Genomic DNA, 19,795 nt, shown 5'->3' on the forward strand with positions numbered 1-19,795 from the left:
GTCCTAGATATCCCATGTGTGTCCAGACCAATGCCTGGGGCAAGGGCTATCTATAACCATCCCTAACCCATTCAGTCATAGAACTAGATACAAATTTTCTTTGTTCTGAGTGCTCAACTACTAATCTAGAGGTTCCGGATTCGAGTCCCGCCTGACATGCCACTAAACTTGTGCCCTTGGAAAAGGCACTTTACACGACTTTACTCATTTCGCTCAGGTGAAAATGAGTATTGTATTGTTCCTGTGTGGGTGGCGGCATTAATATAACAGAAAAAAAAGCTTGAGTGTGCCGTCACCACGTCTTGTGATTAGATGTTGGAATATATATTTAAAAAAGACAGACACTGTTCTGGATACGTTATTCCGTTTTTTTTTTTTTGGCAATTTCTTCTTATTACCCATTTTCACAATAATCATTCAATTGTATTGTATGATGATATCGTCTTTTTATTAGCAGTGTGACATTTTTGTATATGATTTCTGCGTGTTAGAGTTGTTTAATTGACAGACTGTGCCTTTACTTCGTGATCCAGGCCTCCAGCACCCCTCCCATCAGGCTGCCTACCGGAAACCCAGACAGGAACTACGAGCTGGAAATAGTCATCCGTGTCGCTGATGCCTTGGGCGCCTTCGCCAACACAAGTGTTACAACACATGTAAGAGTCCTTGTATAACCCATATATTATGTTAAATTCACATTTCTTAACGACAAAAGATTGCAGAAAGACATAAATGTACGTACAGATGTATGTTAAAGCTTCGTTATATGCATGCATTCCAGTATCTTGTTGATGTTACTGCCTTTAATCTCTCTCTCTTCCTCTCAATCTCTCACTCTCTCTGTCACTGTCTCTCTCTCTCTACTAATGTTTAGTTTGTCATTGGTGAGGGTGAATTCTTGCTCAGTGGCAATACGTAATTAGAAAAAAACAAAGAAACTTCAGGCAGAAAAATCATGATTTGCAGGTCAGACCACCTGAACATGTAGAGGAGTTTCTAGAGACGGTTTTAGACAATTTGGACGTCGACGACGTACAACAGACTACGTCATCAATTACCAGCGTGGCGTCCGTGCTGAACGTCGCCAATGGATCAGATGTCGAGGATACGACAAGGATCGAGGTTTGCTTGTCGTCAATTTTATTTCTCAAATCCTACAGCGTTTGATGTTACGAACAGTAAATCCTTTTTCTTCTACTCTTGAACGCCAACAACCATGAAAGATGATCATTCCGGAGTAAAAACGGATCCGGTTATAATGTAAAACGTAAACCTTATACACGGTGGACAGTACAACCCACTGATATTAGAGTACTTAATGTGGCTTCACGGCATTTGTATGCACAGAACTGCCGCCATGTTGGTGAGGTGTGCAGATCCAAGATGGCGGCAATGTTTCTTTTTGTGTTTCTGCATGCTTTGATTATCAATAATTTAAGAAGCCATGAATGAATTGGTGTTATATGGATTGATCATATAACAATGAAGGTCAGTCTATGTTAACTTTTTTATTTATTTTGGCCTTTATCTGCTTTCATTGACGCTGCAGCGGAACCTGATTTTATACCTTGTTTTCTGAAAATATTGTGGTATGATGTATGATGTTGCCCACACACATACAGGCACGTGACCGGATGGTGGATATCCTGGAGCAGGTGCAGGTGCTGGATCTGCAGCAGGTGAAACAGGTGTCTAGCACGCTGGAACACGTGATCAACAAACCTGAAGAACTGTCTGATGAGTCTCAAGTAAGACCTGTCTTTTTACGTTAGGACAACAGTGCATTGAGAGCGTTTTTTTTAATTTTTCGTGTGGATTTTGTCATTTTGATAGAGCAAATTTTCTTCACAGTAGCAAGTATCTTAAACATTACCATGGCTTCAGACAATAACAAAATGTTTTAAACTTTAATAATTTTTCACTTTATAGGTAAAGGCGGCTGATACATTAAAAACCTTAGAAGAGGTGTTGACGACTCAGTCATCTGAACTAGGGGCAGAAGAACTAGAGAAAACAGCTGCGCATCTTGTCTCAGGTACGGCAATGATAGAAAATATTTAGGAATTGTTTTTCTGGTCATTTTCTTTATATCCCGATTACAATGGACCTATACCATTATTACGTAACAGTTTGTTTACCGCAATGAATGCCGGTCAATCGACGTTTATATTGTACAGGGGTGCGTAGCGCGGTGTGTGTTTGTGTAGCGTTAGCCTAATATAAGGCTTTTAATACAGTACTACTTTCGTCTAATGTCACAACTAAATCACCCATGCGGCATGTAATGCTTTGTCAACACAACTAGTCGCAGCAAAAATCAGACATACCTGACTTTGAAAACTTTGAAATGATCTTTTTTTTTTTTTTTTTTTTTTTTTCCTTTTCATGGTCCTGTCCATGAACTTTATTTACAAACTATACAAACTTTTATATACAATACAATACAATGTAATAGATATATGTTACATTACCAGGGGAATTAAGTAACCCCACTTTCTCTTTGCGTTTGTATCTGATATGTTATATTCTATGCATAGTATGTTTTTAAGATCTTTGTAAAATATTGAAAAGCAATTTATTTTATCAAAACATTCGTTCTCTTTATACATGATCCAGGACTTAAATATGGCATACAGGGCTAATGCAATCATGTGATTGCCTCCTTTGTACATTTTCTCAGTTCTTGGTATTCCCATTATGGGAATACAAGTTTCAAAATCAAGGTCAATCTTGACTAATACATTTAAAAGTTTCTTGAACCTTTCCCAGAAGTTGCCCAATCTTATACAGTTGATAAACATGTGTTTTTCATCCTCTACTACTTTACAAATGTGGCACAATGGGGATGGTACTATTTTCCACCTATGTAAATTTTTGTTATTTGGAAGTATTCGATGGAGCAACTTAAACATGAAGTTTGATAATTTTCTTTCTGTTGTTAAATGTATAGTCATATCAATCCATGGAAGTTCAAAAGTTTGATAATTCTTATCAAAAATGACAGCCCATTTTTGTTCACTCTGTGGTTTGTCGATTTTGTCGATAATTAGCATACTGTATAAGTATTTACATGTGTAGTTTGTGTATTTTAATCTTTGTTCTGTGCATTCTGTTGTTTGACATTGGGTGTCGTTTGGGTGTAGTGCTAACCATCTTTTCGGAATTGCATTTTTAACGGTGTACATTTCAGCAAGCCAATTTTTTTATCGTGTAGTTTGTTAAGTATCTGTAATTCGTTTATATGATTGTTATTATCCAACAGATCTCTTATGTATATTATTCCTGCGTCTATCCATTTCTTGTAGTATAATGATTGCATGTTTTCTTTTCTTTGGGTTTTTTGTGACATAGCTAGACCCCCAAATAATATGATTTTTGACTTCGTTAGCTGTTACTGGTTCGGGTACGTCTTCCGCCACCCGCTCGGTGCCAACTAAGTATGGCTTGCTTATAATATGGGGGTATGTGGTGTAGATTGGGAGAATTTGATCTATTTTTAAAATGCATTTTCAAGATTAGAAAGTCACTTCCAATGCTGTTTAGATAAAGACTTGGTATGATTTTCCAATCTCCTGATGTATTATCCATAAGACGTCTAATAATCCCAGCGTTTAATGCTTCGATTTGTGCTCTGATATCTATCATTTTTAGTCCGCCTTTGTCATAGTTTGCTATGGTAACCGATCTTCTTATTTTGTCTTTCTTCCCTGACCACAAAAATGATAAAATAGACGGTGTAGTTTAACAATAACCTGTTCTGGGGCTAATAGAGCTGTAGCACAGTATGTTATTTGTGACATTATTAGAGTTTTTAATATAGTTACCTTTCCATATAGAGTTAGCTTTCTGTTCTTCCATATGTTTAACATGCTTTCTATTTTTGTAACCTTTTCATGCCAATTTCTTTCATTGCACTCTTTTTTATCATAACTGAAATAAATTCCTAAAGACTTGATTGGTGTTTGGGGTACGGAAATTCCGTGTATTTGTTTTTTCCTGAATTTCCAACAACCAAGCCAGATAGCTTGTGTCTTTCTAAGATTTAGTTCAGGTCCTGCAATTTTACTAAAGTAAGACAGTGTATCTATTGCAGTATGTACAGACTTTTCATTTCCTAATAGCAATGTTGTATCATCCGCAACTTGAGAGATTTTTATTTCTTTTATGTTATCACCATCTACAATTTTTAATTCCTAGTATTTCTTTGTTTTGATTTATATATAATGCTAGTATTTCCGTTACGAAAAGAAAAAGAATTGCGGATAGTGGACAGCCTTGTCTCACTCCTCTGCCTAAAAGGAAAAAGTCAGAAATCCAGCCATTGTTGATAACTCCGCTTGTGCATTTAGTGTAGATTGTTTTTAACCAATTCGTATATTGATTTCCAAAATTGTATTTTTCTAGCACTTTAAATAAGAAATTTCGTTCCACAGAATCAAAAGCCTTTTTAAAATCGAGGAATAACAATAATCCGGGTACGTTTTCTTTTGCTGTGTATGTCATGATGTCTAAGAGTAGTCTTATGTTTTGTGTAATACTTCTCCCTTTTATATAAGCAGTTTGATTAACATTTATTAGTTTGGATAAAAAAGGTTTTAACCTATTCGCTAATATTTGTGTCAATATTTTGAAATCAACATTAAGCAAGCTGATTGGTCTCCAGTTATCAATGTTATTATCTTCCCCGCCTTTATGTAGCAGTTTAAGGACGGCTTTTCTTTGAGATACCGATAACTCTCCTTTTTCCAAGCCTTCTCTAATAGAATTAATTACTAATTGGCTTACGATGTCCCAAAAAGCCTGATAAAACTCAACAGTAAGTCCGTCTGAGCCGGGGGTTTTCCCTTTTTTCATTTGCGATAACGCATTTTCGAAGTCTTTATCATGCAGTGTGCTATCTAAATAAATATTATCTTCCCCAGACAAGGTGAGTGGTATTTCAACCTTTCCCAGAAAATTCTCTATCTCATCCTCATGCACCTGTCTGGATGTGTACAAATTTGCATAGAATTCCTTGCATTGTTGCAGTATTTCGGTGTTGTTTGTAAACATTTGATTTCCTGGTCCTATCAATTTTGTAATTGTGTGTTTTTTGTTATTACTTCTCTCTAGATTTAGAAATTATTTTGTAGACTTTTCGCCTTCTTCATAGTACCTTGTTCTTGCTCTTATCCTTGCTCCTGTTGCTTTGTACTTATAAAATTTATCTAGTTGTTCCTTTACTTGGTTGTATTTTAGTAAAATTTCGTTATTGTCGTTTAGTTGTCGTTCTAAATCTAGAAGTTCTTTTTCGAGCGTTCGCACACATTTTGAGCGAAGGCGCGCTTTTTGTTTACTGTATTGAATTGTTTTTCTTTAATACCCTTTTTACATAGTTCCCACAGTGTTCTATTATCTTCTTCTTTGTATCTATTTTGAAAATGTTCCACTATTTGTATTAACATTTTTCTGTAATTCTTGTCTTGGCATAAACTGTTATTAAATCGCCATAGTCCAGGCCCTCTGCCTTCTGTTTTAGTGTCTATTTTGACTGTTATCCCTTGATGATCCGTGCGTGTAGCTGGTCTGATGTCGGTACCGCTTACTCTACTTTTAAAGGATTTCTAGGATTAAAAAAAAGTCCAGTCTACAAGCTACTGAGGGTTTCAATCTTCTCCAAGTAAACTGTAGTTTCTCTGGATATGTTTCTCTCCAGACATCATATAGTTGGAATATTTTACAAATGTTGTGTATTATTGAAGCTGCCTCTGTGTAATATGTATTATTTTGTCTTGAAGCTGGTTGCTTGTCCTTCTTAAGATCTAAGATTGTGTTCCAATCTCCTCCAATAATAAGTTCGTATATATTGTAGTCGTGTAGCCAATTGATAGTTCTTTTAAGAAACACTTTCTAGTGGTTTGTGTGTTAGGGGCATAGATGTTAACAAAAGTGATCATTTCCCCTTTAATTTCACAGTTTATTAGTATTTTTCTTCCTATGTTATCACTGTGTATTTCCTGTTTAGTAATAGATATGTTGTGTTTAAATAGAATGCTTACCCCTCTACTTAAATTTGTTCCAACGTTGTGGTAACTTTTTCCTTTCCATTCCATCCTAATTTGCTCTATTATTTCAGCTGTGAAGTGCGTTTCTTGCAAAAAGATTACGTCTGTCTTTTGATGCTGTAACCATGTAAACATTTGCATTCTTTTTTCTTTTTCTCTTAGCCCTCTTGTATTCAGGGATAGTACACTTAATTTTTCTTGTCGAGCCATAGTTCCAATGTTTGTAAACAAATACTTACGTATGTTTGTTGTCTCTGTATGTATAAAGAGTCTTAATCAATAATCCATATTCGTAGTCTAGTCCGTTCTGCTTTCTTTCCCGTAGATGACGTCGCTTTATCTGCATTAGCGTTCATGTCACTGCGGTTTGTGTTTCCTCCTCGGCAAATGAGCTTTCCCGCTGTTGTAGGTCCTCCATCTGTGCTTTTTTTGTTGGCAATGTCTGTGCTGTTTCGGACGACGAGCTTGGCTCTCGAGGCCTCTTCGCTGGTTGAGATTCCTTTCCTTTTCGTAGGTATTTTAAGATTGATGACACTTTTGCTTCGTCCATATCGCCAAGTGAGTTACTTCTTTGTCTTGGCTTCTCCTTCTGCATAACCGGTGTGTCATCTTCGTTTGTGTTGTCGTCTTGTTTTTTCTTGCCTTTTTTTTGTTTCTTTTCTTGAAATGATCTTTATTCTTTAACTGACCGTTCTAGAATGTTCTTTAGAACAGGTAAACAAACTGTGACGTAATAATGGTATAGGTCCATTAATTCTGACCCTATGTTAAACGAGGCTCCTGTTTTAGGTGCTGTGAACGTTTTGGAAGCTTCCAGTCAAAGCGCAGGCAAGAAGAGGGAGGAGGCACAACTTCAGAACAGAACCTCGGACTTTCAAAAGGTTGGTGTATTTTTAAAATACAGCCATTTAATAGTCTGATAATCATGTTAATTATCGTCAATTTCCCAGTTGTCAGCAGTGGATGTCACCTATTGCCTTGTAACCTTTTATAACAAATATAATAGATATATAAGTATTAGACCTCCATGTAGAATACTACATAATACACAATAAATCAGTCACTTTGATTTATTATGTTAATGATGAGACGTGAAAATTTCTTCCGCTTTCTTTTACTAGTGACTGATCTATCTTTCATGACGCGTTCAAATTATCATTTGCCTTCAAACGCTTTGTTATCATCCCCATTCCCAGAACGAGGAGGCGACAACCACGGCTTTCCAAGCTATTGACAACCTAGCCTTGGCGATGATAGACAGGAAGTACCGGGACGAAAAACCGACTTTGGTCCAAGCTAAAGATTTCCTGATGTCCCTGGCGAGGTCCGGGTGTGAGGGGCCCGGCGCACGGTTCATACAGACAGGCGGGGAGACAAAGGCGTATTTCCAGATACCTAAAAATACCACTACGAATCTTTGTATCAACGGCACTGTTGGATCTCAGGTTAGAAAAGGCACATACTTTCTAGAAAGATACGTCGATTAAGGTTAGACATCCAGGTAAAACGATACGCGAAAAAGCAGTTACTCAAGCAACTGGATATGATTTTGAAAATGTCAGACGTTTCAGCTAGTATCAATAGGTTGTGCTTATAAAACTGCATTTCCCCTCTGGTCTCTCAGTCACTGACGAAAGCTAGTGGATACTAGCTGAAACGTCTGACGTTTGCAAAATCATATCCAGTTGCTTGAATAACTACTTTTTGGCGTTTCTAGAAAGATCTTTCAAAGATACCAAAGTCTTATGGTCAATTTTAACATGACAATATGGCGGACAAACTCTTATAGCAGAGTCTCGACTCGGAATTACCAAGAGGTCCCGGGTTCGAGTCCAAACATGCCACCGATCTTGTGCCCTTCGGAAGGCACTTTATACAGCTTTCCTCACTTAACTCAAGTGAAAATGAGTATTGTTATGTTCTCTATTTGGTGGCGGCATAAAATAAGCTGATATAACTTGAGTGTGCCGTCATCGTGTCTAGTCATGAAACTTTGGAATAAAAAAAAAACTGGTGTTTCAAGAAACCAGACGCGAGAGCTGAGGTTTTTTTTTTATTATTTCATATGCATTAGGCCATGTTGATTTGATTATATGGATGACATCCGCGCGCGCATGAATTTTCGGCTGTTTCAAAAAAAAAAATTTTCAACCATACTGTAAATCGTGCAAAACAGTTGCTAAATGAGCAAAAGTATACCATAAGTTGCAAGGAAAACATTTAGAAACAATACCAATGTCGTAGAATGCCAAATTCAAAGGAAAAAAGACAAAAATGTAAAGAAATGAATTCGAAGAGTAGATTATTCGCCATAACATATTCTGTGCCATTTGTTCAACCTTCATGACCACGTAGATTTCATAGTGAAAGCAACTTTTTTTTTGCAAAACTTTTTTTTCATTCGCACGCTCGCATCAGTTTTGGGGTTCCCGGAGGATGTCATCCATATAATCAAATCAACATGGCCTTAGATAAACTTTTGCCTACCCCAAACATAAATGGATTGTGTACAGTGTTTGAATTCATTTCAATATGGTGTGTAATTTCATGCTGTCGTTTATGTTGCAGACTTATTTCACACCTCAAAACCCCTTCGAGTACGCCAATAACGCCGAGGACGTCAGGACACCGGTTCTCGGACTTTCTGTTCTCGGTGACAGACGGAAACTTATCGTCAGAAACCTCGAAGACGACGAAAGTATCGAATCAATAAATCCAGTACAAAACACTGCCACACCGGTGAATGGTACAGCCATGTCATCTAACAGCAGACAAATAACGGTTAGTTCAGGTCATTACTACTAGTCTCATCTTGATTAATGTCATTTTATTTCAATTAATTCATAAGATACTTTTGAACAAAGTATAAAGTTAGATGTTCTAGCGTTTGGTATAACAAGTCGTTCGGTGTAATGTAGCCAGCTGCCGCCGCGCCGCGTGCCCGCAAAGCTGGTGTGTAACGCCGAAGGGCGGTTATACCAGCTTAACAGATACAGATACAGACAGATATAGATATTCGCGTAGATGAGCTAATGATTGAAATAAAATAAAAAAACTCGAATACCGCATATAACTTAGTCCGGATGCTGAATAAGCAAAGATCAGATAATAAATTTAAAAAAAAAATGTAAAAATGTTTCGTAACTAGGTACACTGAAAATGTAGATGCTGAATGCCTTTTTGATATATTTGATAAATACGCATTCTGCGTTTGTGCGTTCCAACAGGTACACAGATTCAACACGTCAGAACCAGGTGTGGCCTTTTACGTCCGCGTCAACCCTGACGTCAGCGGCGATGACGCCAACGTCACATTAAGGGCTTACCTGAAGCGCGGCGACGTGGTCACACCTGGTGACTACAGCCACAACGTCACGCTGACACGGACTGGGTACACCTCAGACGGACGAACTATGACAGGCATGCAGCCGTACAGCTGGTTTTTAAACCAGTCAACCCTAAACATCAGCGACGAACAAGAAACGTGGGCAATAGGTACGTTAATGAAAGTATATCATAATATATACATGTAAATATACGGCTGCCCTGGTCTTTAAACATAATTTCTGCATCTGTATCTTTAAAACATGACCTTAGAACAGTTAGAATAAAACATTGTTTGAAGATATTTCGTCAAGATGCCCCCCCCCCGTATTCTTTCAACAACGTAAAAAGTTACATCATACACATGTATTTTGTCTATTATTTTGTTCAGGCAGTGATTTTCTATGTAGATATTTCTTGGAAGAGTCATAAAACATTACTAATGGTAAGTCTTACTTTAACTTAGGAATCCAAAGAGTTCCAACCGTTGATGAGAATGGGGAAATATCCGACTCCAGGGTTCTCTATAACACCAGCATCACTGCCTACAAATGCATCTCATTTGATGAAACAATGAAAACGTGGACTGACAACGGATGTAAGGTTGGTGTTAGGAAGTGACAATTCATCTTCTTTGATGTCCACGTATTCTTTGAATATTATGACAAAACATATTAAAGGTCTTTTTACAAGTATCATTATACATCTAAAAGAAAGGTGTCACTTTTCGCTATGGTTTGCAGTGGTTATAAAATATTTTGGTAAAATCGAATGCAATAAGTATTATTTTTTTAGACGCCCTGTTAATATAAAGATAACGCCAAAACAGCAGTTACTCAAGCTACTGGGTATGGTTTTGGAAACGCCTCTGTACATTTGGGGCCCTGTAGACCAGGTGGTACACTCAAATCATCTGAATATTGGTATGGGTATGTTTTACATATCTACCAACAACAATTCATTATAACTTTTGGCATGAATTCGAACCCCTTTAAGATTGTATAATTTGAGACTTTTGACTGTTTTCAATGCCAAAAAAGAAGTATGTTTACTGTATTGCATGACATCATCAGTAAGGAATGCAGAGAGCAACAACCAAAAGGTGTACATCTTTCGCTGGGCTGTTGTAATCTTCTTGCTGATTGGGTGCTGGACTAATTGGATAAACACATTGGACACATGCTTGGGATATAGAATGATATTGACAGCTGAACTGCATTCAATTGTTTTAGTAGATTTGTCACAATTCCTTGCAAATAATGTAGTCGACAGCTATTTAACTGTTGTATTCTTAACCATATGTCGCTTCATACTGTAGTTATATCAATATAAAGCATTGTTGTCCCTTATGTTTCTCCTTCTTTCCCTGCCATGTCGCAACATGTGGTGAAGTCATTTGCCCCAAAGCAAATATCGGCCTTTCTAGTTTTGGATGTATTTTTTTTAGTATTTCGTTTCTTCTTTTATAAAGGTTGGATCTAAGACGACCGGTGAGCAGCTACACTGTATCTGTGACCGGTTGACGCCGGCCTTCGCCGGTTTTGTTGCGCCCAACCCGCTGGACCTGGGGAGTTCCTTTACCTTTAACCTGGACAGAAGTGTGATCGCCCTGGTGACTGTGTGTGTCGTCATGGCGCTGTACATCGTGGCTGTCTTCATCGGGAGGAGCGCGGATCTGAACGACGAACGGAAGGTTTGTTTGTTTATTTGTTTGTTTGTTTGTTTGTGACTGTGTGTGTCGTCATGGCGCTGTACATCGTGGCTGTCTTCATCGGGAGGAGCGCGGATCTGAACGACGAACGGAAGGTACCTGAAAGTTTGCTTCTTTTGGAACCAAGTCTATGATGGTTTATATTGTAGCTAGGCTTAAAGTGCTCATGACACCAAAGTATGACATTAGCTGTAATTGACATAACTAGTATTACCTGGCTAACACGTCTACAATACATATGCACGGTTCTCCTGTTACATTCAAAATTCTATACCCTACCTTGAAAGTCAGCACAAGCCAGTCCTGGCAGGCGATTTGCATCTGTACATTTCTTTTTGAATATCTGTATTTATAAATGAGAAGATGTCAGCTCAGGAAAAAGCACAGAAATGCAAAAAAAAAAAACATAGAGATGCAAATAGATATGCCTGAGGTGGGCTTTTGGGAAGCTTGCCAGATAGTCTCCAACAATTCACTTTTAGAAGGCCATACAAACTCAATTTCTCAGTCATTATGATTGGAACAAACTTCAAGTGACTATATTGTACGTACACTTTCGATATTTTTAGGTATTTTACAGACTTTTTGGTGTCATTTAGTCTTTAAACAGTCACTTGATTTGGTGAGGAGAGCTGGCAATTGTCAAGTCGAGGCATGTTGTATAATTTGTGTGCCGATGTATGTGCTTGTTTTTATCCCTAATGTTATGTATGTATGTGTGGACAAGGATTTACCTTTTTGGATTTCGACACTATTTGGGCAGATGTTAGTATCTCAAAGATTAAGTTGTCCATAATGCACGTTACTGTTCTGGCCGGGTACTTCCGTTTTTTATCTTCCGTTATGCCATGTCATTGTTTTTATTGTGAGATTTTTGGACGAAGAATACTGGTATGAATTAGGGTTCTTGTTGTATCCAAAATCGTGCCTTATGAAGAAAAATGCTCAACTCAGTTTTGTAGAGTCCATGTGTATCTAGAGTTGTGTCTGGGCAAATCTGCCTCCTTGTACACGGGGAGACTGCCCAGAACCTGTATGATCATAACCCCAGATCATAACCCTAGTAAGTAATTCTTACAAATAACTGGGTTCTGGATGCAATGTCCCCCTGGCAGCTAGCAATAGCTTTTTTGATGATGCTAAAATTTTGACATGATATTTCTTCTTACATCTTACAGCGACAAAAGCTGTCAAAGACGAAGGGAAATGGTTACCTGTCTCATCACCTTTGGGTGTCTGTCGTCAAGTTTCCTTCAGGCCACTTCACCCGGGTACAGAGGATCTCGTGTTGTCTGTCTCTCCTCATGTCCTTCATGTTAGTCAACATCATGTTCTACCGGGGAGACCGGGACCTCCTGTCAAAGGTCACGATAGGAGACGTCGAGTTGTCTCTGCCCTTCAGCTTGACCTCCGTAAGTGATGATTTCCCTACTTGAAAATGACTAGCACTGAGCATAACATACTTTCTATTCGGCTCAAACATTAATATAGACATAGACTTGACACAACGCAAGTAAACATACTAGTGCCAGTACTAAACATTCAAATACACCACATACGAAAAAGATGAAAAAACGTTGTCACAGTGATAAAATATGAGAGACGTACATTTAATGATGATAAACTATTTGATATAAACTATGATGATAACGTTCATTTATATTCCGAACAGAGATAAAACAGTCTGACAAAAATTTGGAGGGCATAAATCCCATTCCATAAACCAAATGACAGATTAGAAATGCTAGAGATATTAATTCTCTTTGTGTTTTTACCTTTTTGTCAAAGATATTTCACCCTGTATCTGCTACCGAAAAAGCTGGACCCATAAATTATGTTACCTTTCTAAAGTTACTACATGTATCTGTATCCTGTACTTCATGACTGTTCACTATGAGGCCCGTTGTTTCAAACGCCATTATTTCGATTCCACAAAAGCTATTCGGTTCTGTTAGATACTTTGATTGTTATTGATTGTCCATTGAACACTCTACTTACCTTTTAGTTTATAATCGGTCTACAAAGTTCCCTCATCGCTCTACCAATCAACGTGTTCATCGTGGTGCTTTTCCGGTACTCCGGGACAAGGCAGGAAGCGTCCACGTCTTTACACACGTCCAAACCGAAGAACAAATCACGTTACGGCGTCACGCTTAAAGATCAGCACATCGGAGAACTTGTTCTTCCTCGATACCTGCCGAAGGTTCAAAATTTGAGGTCGGAGTTTAACGCAGAGTACACCGCCGACCCGACCGCATATATCGACAGGCTAAAGAAAGATGCAGGTGAGGACAAAGCATCCTCAGACTAGAAAGGTAACATTTGCAAAGCAAATACATAATGTTTACCCGCGCATACAGTCTGCTCTGTTAATTGTTATCTTTCTCAAATACATTCATATATATGGTCAGACAGCAGTATAAATCCCTTCTACTATGAAATTGCAACATTATGTAACCCAACACGAGTTACCATGGTGAGAGACGTCAACAAATCAGGTCATTGGCCAGGTCAGAGGTCAGTGTTTGGAACGGAAGAAGAAGAAGAGGAAACGTACCAAAAACAATATGTTTTCCTTCGGTAAACATAATTAAATATGAATGATCCGGACACTATACGAAATCCTTTATTTACGCACTGCTTTAAAACATGCGTGAAGGTACACACGAGGGACAAGACACTCAAGGGCGTGCTAAAGGAATGGATTTTGCACAGTGTCTTTGGTAAATGTTTATCTATCTGACCTGCAAAAAAGAAAAAAAATCTCTTTAACTTTGCCTTTTGTGAGTTTCAGCTCTGAAGAAAGTGGATACCAGATACGTCATTAAGAAAGAAGGGTCGAAGGTCACAGTGGACCAGAGGCCGTACCGACCATTTCCTTGGTGGTGCCGCATAGTGGGTGAGATGTTCTTGTCAATTGTTTAGCAACTTGTTGATTCAAGATTTTTTGCATCTTTCTACATTGCTCACTCACTCACTCACTCACTCACTCACTCACTCACTCACTCACTCACTCACTCACTCACTCACCCAATCACTCAATCAATCAATCACTCATTCATTCCTTCACTCGCTCGTTCACTTCCGTAGCTCTTCAGCCGTAGGGTTAGTCTGTCGCGGTCCATAAATTTTCATATTTCAATATTACATAGTGGATTGATACATCTAACTACAACCTTTTATGATGCTAGGGTCAAATATCCAAACCAGGATCCTGGAGTGTTTAGATAAATGAAAATATACTCATGATTATCTTAGTTTTAAATATTTTGTGTCTTTCTTGGTCCCTTGTTTAATTTTAGCGGCCTGTCCTGTACAGTAACCATGTTAACACTGATCTGTTTCCCTCCAGCCTGGCTCCTAGTGGCCGCCATAGTGGTGGTGTCTGGAGCCTTTACTGTCCTGTACGGTAATGAATACGGCAGGGCAAAGTCTCAATCCTGGCTCTTCGCCTTTCTTATCTCCTTCCTGACTGACGTCATCATCCTTCAACCAATCAAAATCATTCTGGTCATCATCTTCTTCAAACTCGTCACCAAGGTCAGTTGAATCTTAATGTAGGAAATATGGGATTGTGTGTGGCGTAGCGACAGAGCGATCGGTTTGGAACCAAGGGGTCTTGTGCCATTGGAAAACACGATGAACACGGGTTTATTCACTTTACTCAGGAGAAAATTAGTATATGTCTGTTGTCCGACCATGCGTTTGTCTGCGTTGGTTGCTGCAAGGACATTATACAGATTATGTATAATGTCCTTGTTTGCTGTATATAATAAGTTGAAAAACTTGAGTGTGCATGGAGTCGCCATTTCGTTTAATAAATGTTGAAGTATTAAACAAATGTAAGGAAATTCTTTGAAAAAAATCAAGCCACTATCGTTTACAATCACATTATTCTGAAATTTGCCTAACCGTCCGTGAAATGTCGTGTTGTTCTCACACACTGGTAGTATATGGATACGGGTTTGACATTATGATAGTTGCTGTGCTTAGATTGTGATTCTAATTTATTCAAACCATAGAATCACAAGACGTGGTGACGGCACACATTTTTAAACTTATTTTATGACGCCACCAAAGCAAAGTAGTACTCATTTCCTAATGCGTGGAGAAAGGGAAGTCGTGTAAAGTGCCTTAAATTTGTCGAGGGCCAGTGGCATGGCAGGTTTCAAACCCGCGAACTCTTGCTTTAGAGTCGGGCACTCTACCGTTACGACACACGACCCCGTGATGATGTTTGGTATCTTGGTGGGGTGCTAGTTTCATGTAGGTTAGGTGAGGTAATGTTGAAGCGGGACAACCCCCTACCCCTTTACATTAGAAATGGATGGAAGGTCTAGCAATGGTAAGGAGAGGGCCGATTTCCTGATTTCAATGACTTCTGGGATTTTTGTCCTGAAACGTGAGGCCCTTAATTGTGACGCCATCGAGATAAGGTGTTCTTCTGATTCTCATCTCCCAAGTACGGATGTTATAACAGCTACAAATTTGTTGTTTTAGATACTAATGGTAATGATTTGAAGTCATCTAGACATTTTGCTATGTTGCCTATTTCTCGTTTTCTTTCTATCTTTCATTATTTTGTTGTTATTTTTAGAAAACCAAAGTTACTCCAGAGACCATATCCATGATTCAGAGCCGAATGGATTTAATGGAAGAGAAAATATGGGTGAGTTTTGTTCATCTGTTCGCATCTACTTTTGATTTTTTTCTAATTGTTATGTCAACTGTGTCTTACACTTCTCATCTTTTGACTTTACCAGGAGAGAAGAAGAAAGAAAATTCTCCACTCATACCAGAACTATTACGTTAGAGAGCCAGCTTCACTACATGGGTACACCAATACGAGAAACATACCGCTAAGGGGACATTTCGAGCATCGATACGTATAAATAAGTACCTCAAGTCCAAAGGTTCCCCCTAGATCTTGTCTGAAAAATGTGATATGTGATCTTTGTGAAAAATTTCGGAGAAATAGTTTCTTGTACTAAGACTATCTGTCACCTCATCATGTCAGACCAACGGACATTTGTTTGTTTGTTAAGCATAACCGGTAAACCGCCTTTAGGTGTAACACACCAGTTTTGTACATGTAAGTACAAGCTGCGTAAAACCGTAACGTTTGAACCACTCACATCGGGAAGGTCCCCTATTCTTTTCGATAAGTGCGGTGGGTGGCTCTCCCCAAACACGGGACCTTAATTTAACGTCCAATCCAAGAGACGTTAACATGCATGGTATTAATTAAAAAATGAACTTCCTGAAGAAGATTGAACAATGAAGACGGGGACGGTCACATTCAACTGTAGAGTTTTTTTATTATGGGTTCACCACACCACGAAGTGGTGTGGTGAAACCATATTGCTTTTTCTGGTGTTTCTTCTCCTTCTCCTTCTCCTTCTCCTTCTTCTTCTCCTGCCATTTTTTAAATGGATTCAGCTTCTTCATTTTAGGGCCCAAGGTCCTGAAATTTGGTATGGAGGTACAGTGGGCAAATACCCCTAGGCGTTTTTTAAATTTTTGTGATACAGGCTTTTAGAATGGTTTTATTTGAGTTTTTTGGCTGTGTTATAGCTAATGTATTACTGTGTTAGTGTGCCAGGTTTACCACGTTTGGGTATGAGTCATCACAATGGAATGCAGGGCATCAACCAATAGGCATGCAGCTTTCCTCTATACTTCTTGCTGATTGGCTGTTGGGATTTAACTTGATTAACAACTGCACAGTGCATTTCCACCTGCACAGAGCATTTCTTGCTAATTGGCTGTTGGGATTTAACTTGATTAACACCTGCACAGGGCATTTCCATACTGACAGTATGTCTGTATTCAAGTGTTTTGGTAGGTATTTCAAGCTTTCCTGCTCCAGCATTGGAATGCGGGGCATGAACGTTATTTTTATTTTGAAAATCAACAGTTTGCATTATGCAATTAAAAATCCTAACCAATAAAGTAGGGAATAGCTATCCAACTGTTGTTTTAGTCGTATGTTAGTTCATATTATAGTTATATCAATGTAAATCATTGTTTTCCCTTGTGTTTCTCATTCTTTCCCTGCCATGTCGTAAAATGTGGTGAACCCATCGCTGTATTTGCTCCAAAGCAAATATTGGCCTTTCTAGTTAACAATAAAGCCCCTGAAGACGATTCCTCACATGGGAATATTTACAGTACCCATTGACAGTACCAAGCATTTAATGGGGTGTACAGCATGGTATAGAAAACCTTGTTATTTTATAGGTCTACTGAACTTAAACATAATTGCTAACTTGCATTGCGGTGATGACCTCTATTCCTGTTTAATGAATGATGTGCAACGACGCCTGCGGGACATTCTTTGGGGACAAAATTAATGGAGTATCATACTTGATAAGCATTTGGAACGTTTTTTTACCGTATTTGGGATAATGATGAGTTCGGGGAATGCGTTTTCCTTCAAAGGACGAAAGTTTAGCTTTTATTTTGCATGCTATGGAAATAGCTTACGATAAAAAAATGCGTTTTATTTCTAATACAATTGTAAAAAAAAGTGGTGACGTTTGTTACAGTACTTATTTGTATGCAAAAAATAAGATTAATACAACATTATCCAATCAGACCAGACAGAGAATGCTACAATCACCTCTCAAAATGAAAGGATGCCTACTACTATTCTTACCTGATCATGCTTAGTAAAATAACAATTTTAATTAATAATTATACAAAATATATGTTACTAAATTAAATGATACAAAATATATGTTACTAAATTAAGCTACTTTGGTTAACATTTAATATTAAAATATGACGTCAACTATTCTTTCTTCACATTACACTACGTGCAAGTTACAATATGTATTCTTCAAATCATAAGTTAACAATTGATAGATATGACTAGCTTGAAATCTAAAAAATAGACTCAAAACTTTGAAGGTATAAAAGACAATTGAAAACAGTAATTCTAATATTTAGATACAAAATATACAGAAGGTACAAAAAATCATGCCAAATCCTGTGCTTCAAGAAAACATCTTAGAATTTCTTTGCAAATAGATCTTACAATCGCTATACCATCTGCTGCTCTTTCAGTTGAGGTTTCGTGCATTGTTATCAATAAAGTAATGACTATTCCAATTGTTGTGTAGGCTCAATCATATAGCAGTTGTTACAAATTCTAAATGGCTTGGCAATACAAGTTTTTACAAACCTGCATAGTTCGAACGATAACAAGGCTACACTCAGCACTATTTTTGGTTTTCAGGCACACTTAACCCTATCTAGACCGGGGGGGGGGGGCTCGTCACTGAATGACATCCAGTAAATTTCTAGCGGGGACCAATCAGAGGGCTGCTGAATAATTTGAATAATTTATCAAGGCCCACGGACGCGGTTCTTTCACTTGTAAAGTAGCCAATTACCACCGAGCCGGTGGCACACGATGGGCGAAAACATGTATTTCACACCCATTGTTCGTCGACATAAAGCGCTTATACATTACAAACAGAATTTTCGTAGGACTGCCATTACTTTAGTTTGCAGCATGTGTATTGAGAACGAGTATCTTCATAATTCTGCTTGTTGTTTGTAGAAGAACGGCAAAATAAAACAGTTTTCAATACCAACACGACTTAGCAGATAACACGTAATGAAGCCCACTTTTTACGCAGATTGTAGCACTACGTAATGTTACACAAACTAACAGTAGATGTTTTAAGGAATTCACAGAAATGACAATGATATATAATGTAACGGATAAACATTATTCAGCACAAAATAAAGAGTAACAGTAATGTAGTCGTCTTTGGCCGGGTATGGCAAGTTATAGTACGTACATGTATCGGTTCAATCTTTAACGGGTAAGTTGACAGCAACAAGCAAGATGCATAGGTTCTATTACTTTTGTAGCTCACTTGCGTCTAGATTTGGGACGAACCCATGTTACTTTTTCGCCGCAGTTTTTCATGTAGTGGTTACTTCGGCAGCCTTTCCGCTGACGCAAACATACTAGTTTGAGGTTCCACAGTTCTTACAACGTTAGCGCTGGAAGTGGTGTTTTCCAAGTTTGTTAGTCTGGTGATGTTGTCTTTGTTGGCTTGTTGTCTGTCATTTCCCTCCATTTTTATGTTTGGCGGCCCGTATTCGATGGGTTGTGTTTGGTTCACAAATCTCGGCTTCGCTAAGATCCGTTCCTTCCCGTACGTAGTGGTCGCTCCATTAGCGCTAGTGCAGCCACATTTGAATGTGTAAAACTTAATGTCTACAGTCCCGTTTTGATTCGTTCATCAAAGTAGATTTTACTAAGGTATGACTTTACTAACTGATTGTGGAAGTACTAGTACTTAGTACTGATGTAAACAAGAAACAATATACGCGCTCTGGTTGAGTTCATGGCATTTACATGAAACAAGGTGCTAATAGCCGCTAGTCGGTGACGCGTCAGCAGCCCTATGATTGGTCCCCGCTAGAAATCTACTGGATGTCATATAGTGTACACGGGGGGGGGGGCGTAAAAGTGCCTGCGCCGACTTTGATGTCATATAGCATCCGAACTGCTGGAGCTAGAACCGCCAAACTTGGTGACTTTTTCTAAAATATTGTTGGCAACAAATCTGTATCATCGGAATAAGATTATGATTTTTGGTGTTGCCATGGCAACGGGTTTCTGACAGGCATTTTTTGCTAAATTTTTTAATAATTTTCGTTTCAACAGCAGAATTTTAAGGGTTTTATGTCAAGT

The 19,795-nt window shown here is 38.3% G+C and overlaps 1 protein-coding gene across 1 annotated transcript; it reads left to right on the forward strand.

The window, feature by feature from the left end:
- Window positions 1–554: 554 nt before the first annotated feature.
- Window positions 555–16,004, forward strand: LOC109464767 (polycystic kidney disease protein 1-like 2). The gene is made up of 16 exons (XM_019761841.1): window positions 555–656; window positions 967–1,122; window positions 1,623–1,748; window positions 1,930–2,035; window positions 6,834–6,925; window positions 7,241–7,489; window positions 8,613–8,825; window positions 9,272–9,539; window positions 9,835–9,971; window positions 10,840–11,061; window positions 12,258–12,491; window positions 13,085–13,364; window positions 13,874–13,978; window positions 14,432–14,619; window positions 15,677–15,748; window positions 15,843–16,004. Exons 3-16 carry the CDS (start codon window positions 1,635–1,637, stop codon window positions 15,969–15,971), a joined length of 2,409 nt encoding a protein of 802 aa, XP_019617400.1. The 5' UTR covers window positions 555–656; window positions 967–1,122; window positions 1,623–1,634; the 3' UTR covers window positions 15,972–16,004.
- Window positions 16,005–19,795: the final 3,791 nt, after the last annotated feature.

This window comes from Branchiostoma belcheri, unplaced genomic scaffold (assembly GCF_001625305.1).
Source record: "Branchiostoma belcheri isolate BF01 breed outbred unplaced genomic scaffold, Haploidv18h27 scaffold140, whole genome shotgun sequence".
NCBI lineage: Eukaryota > Metazoa > Chordata > Leptocardii > Amphioxiformes > Branchiostomatidae > Branchiostoma > Branchiostoma belcheri.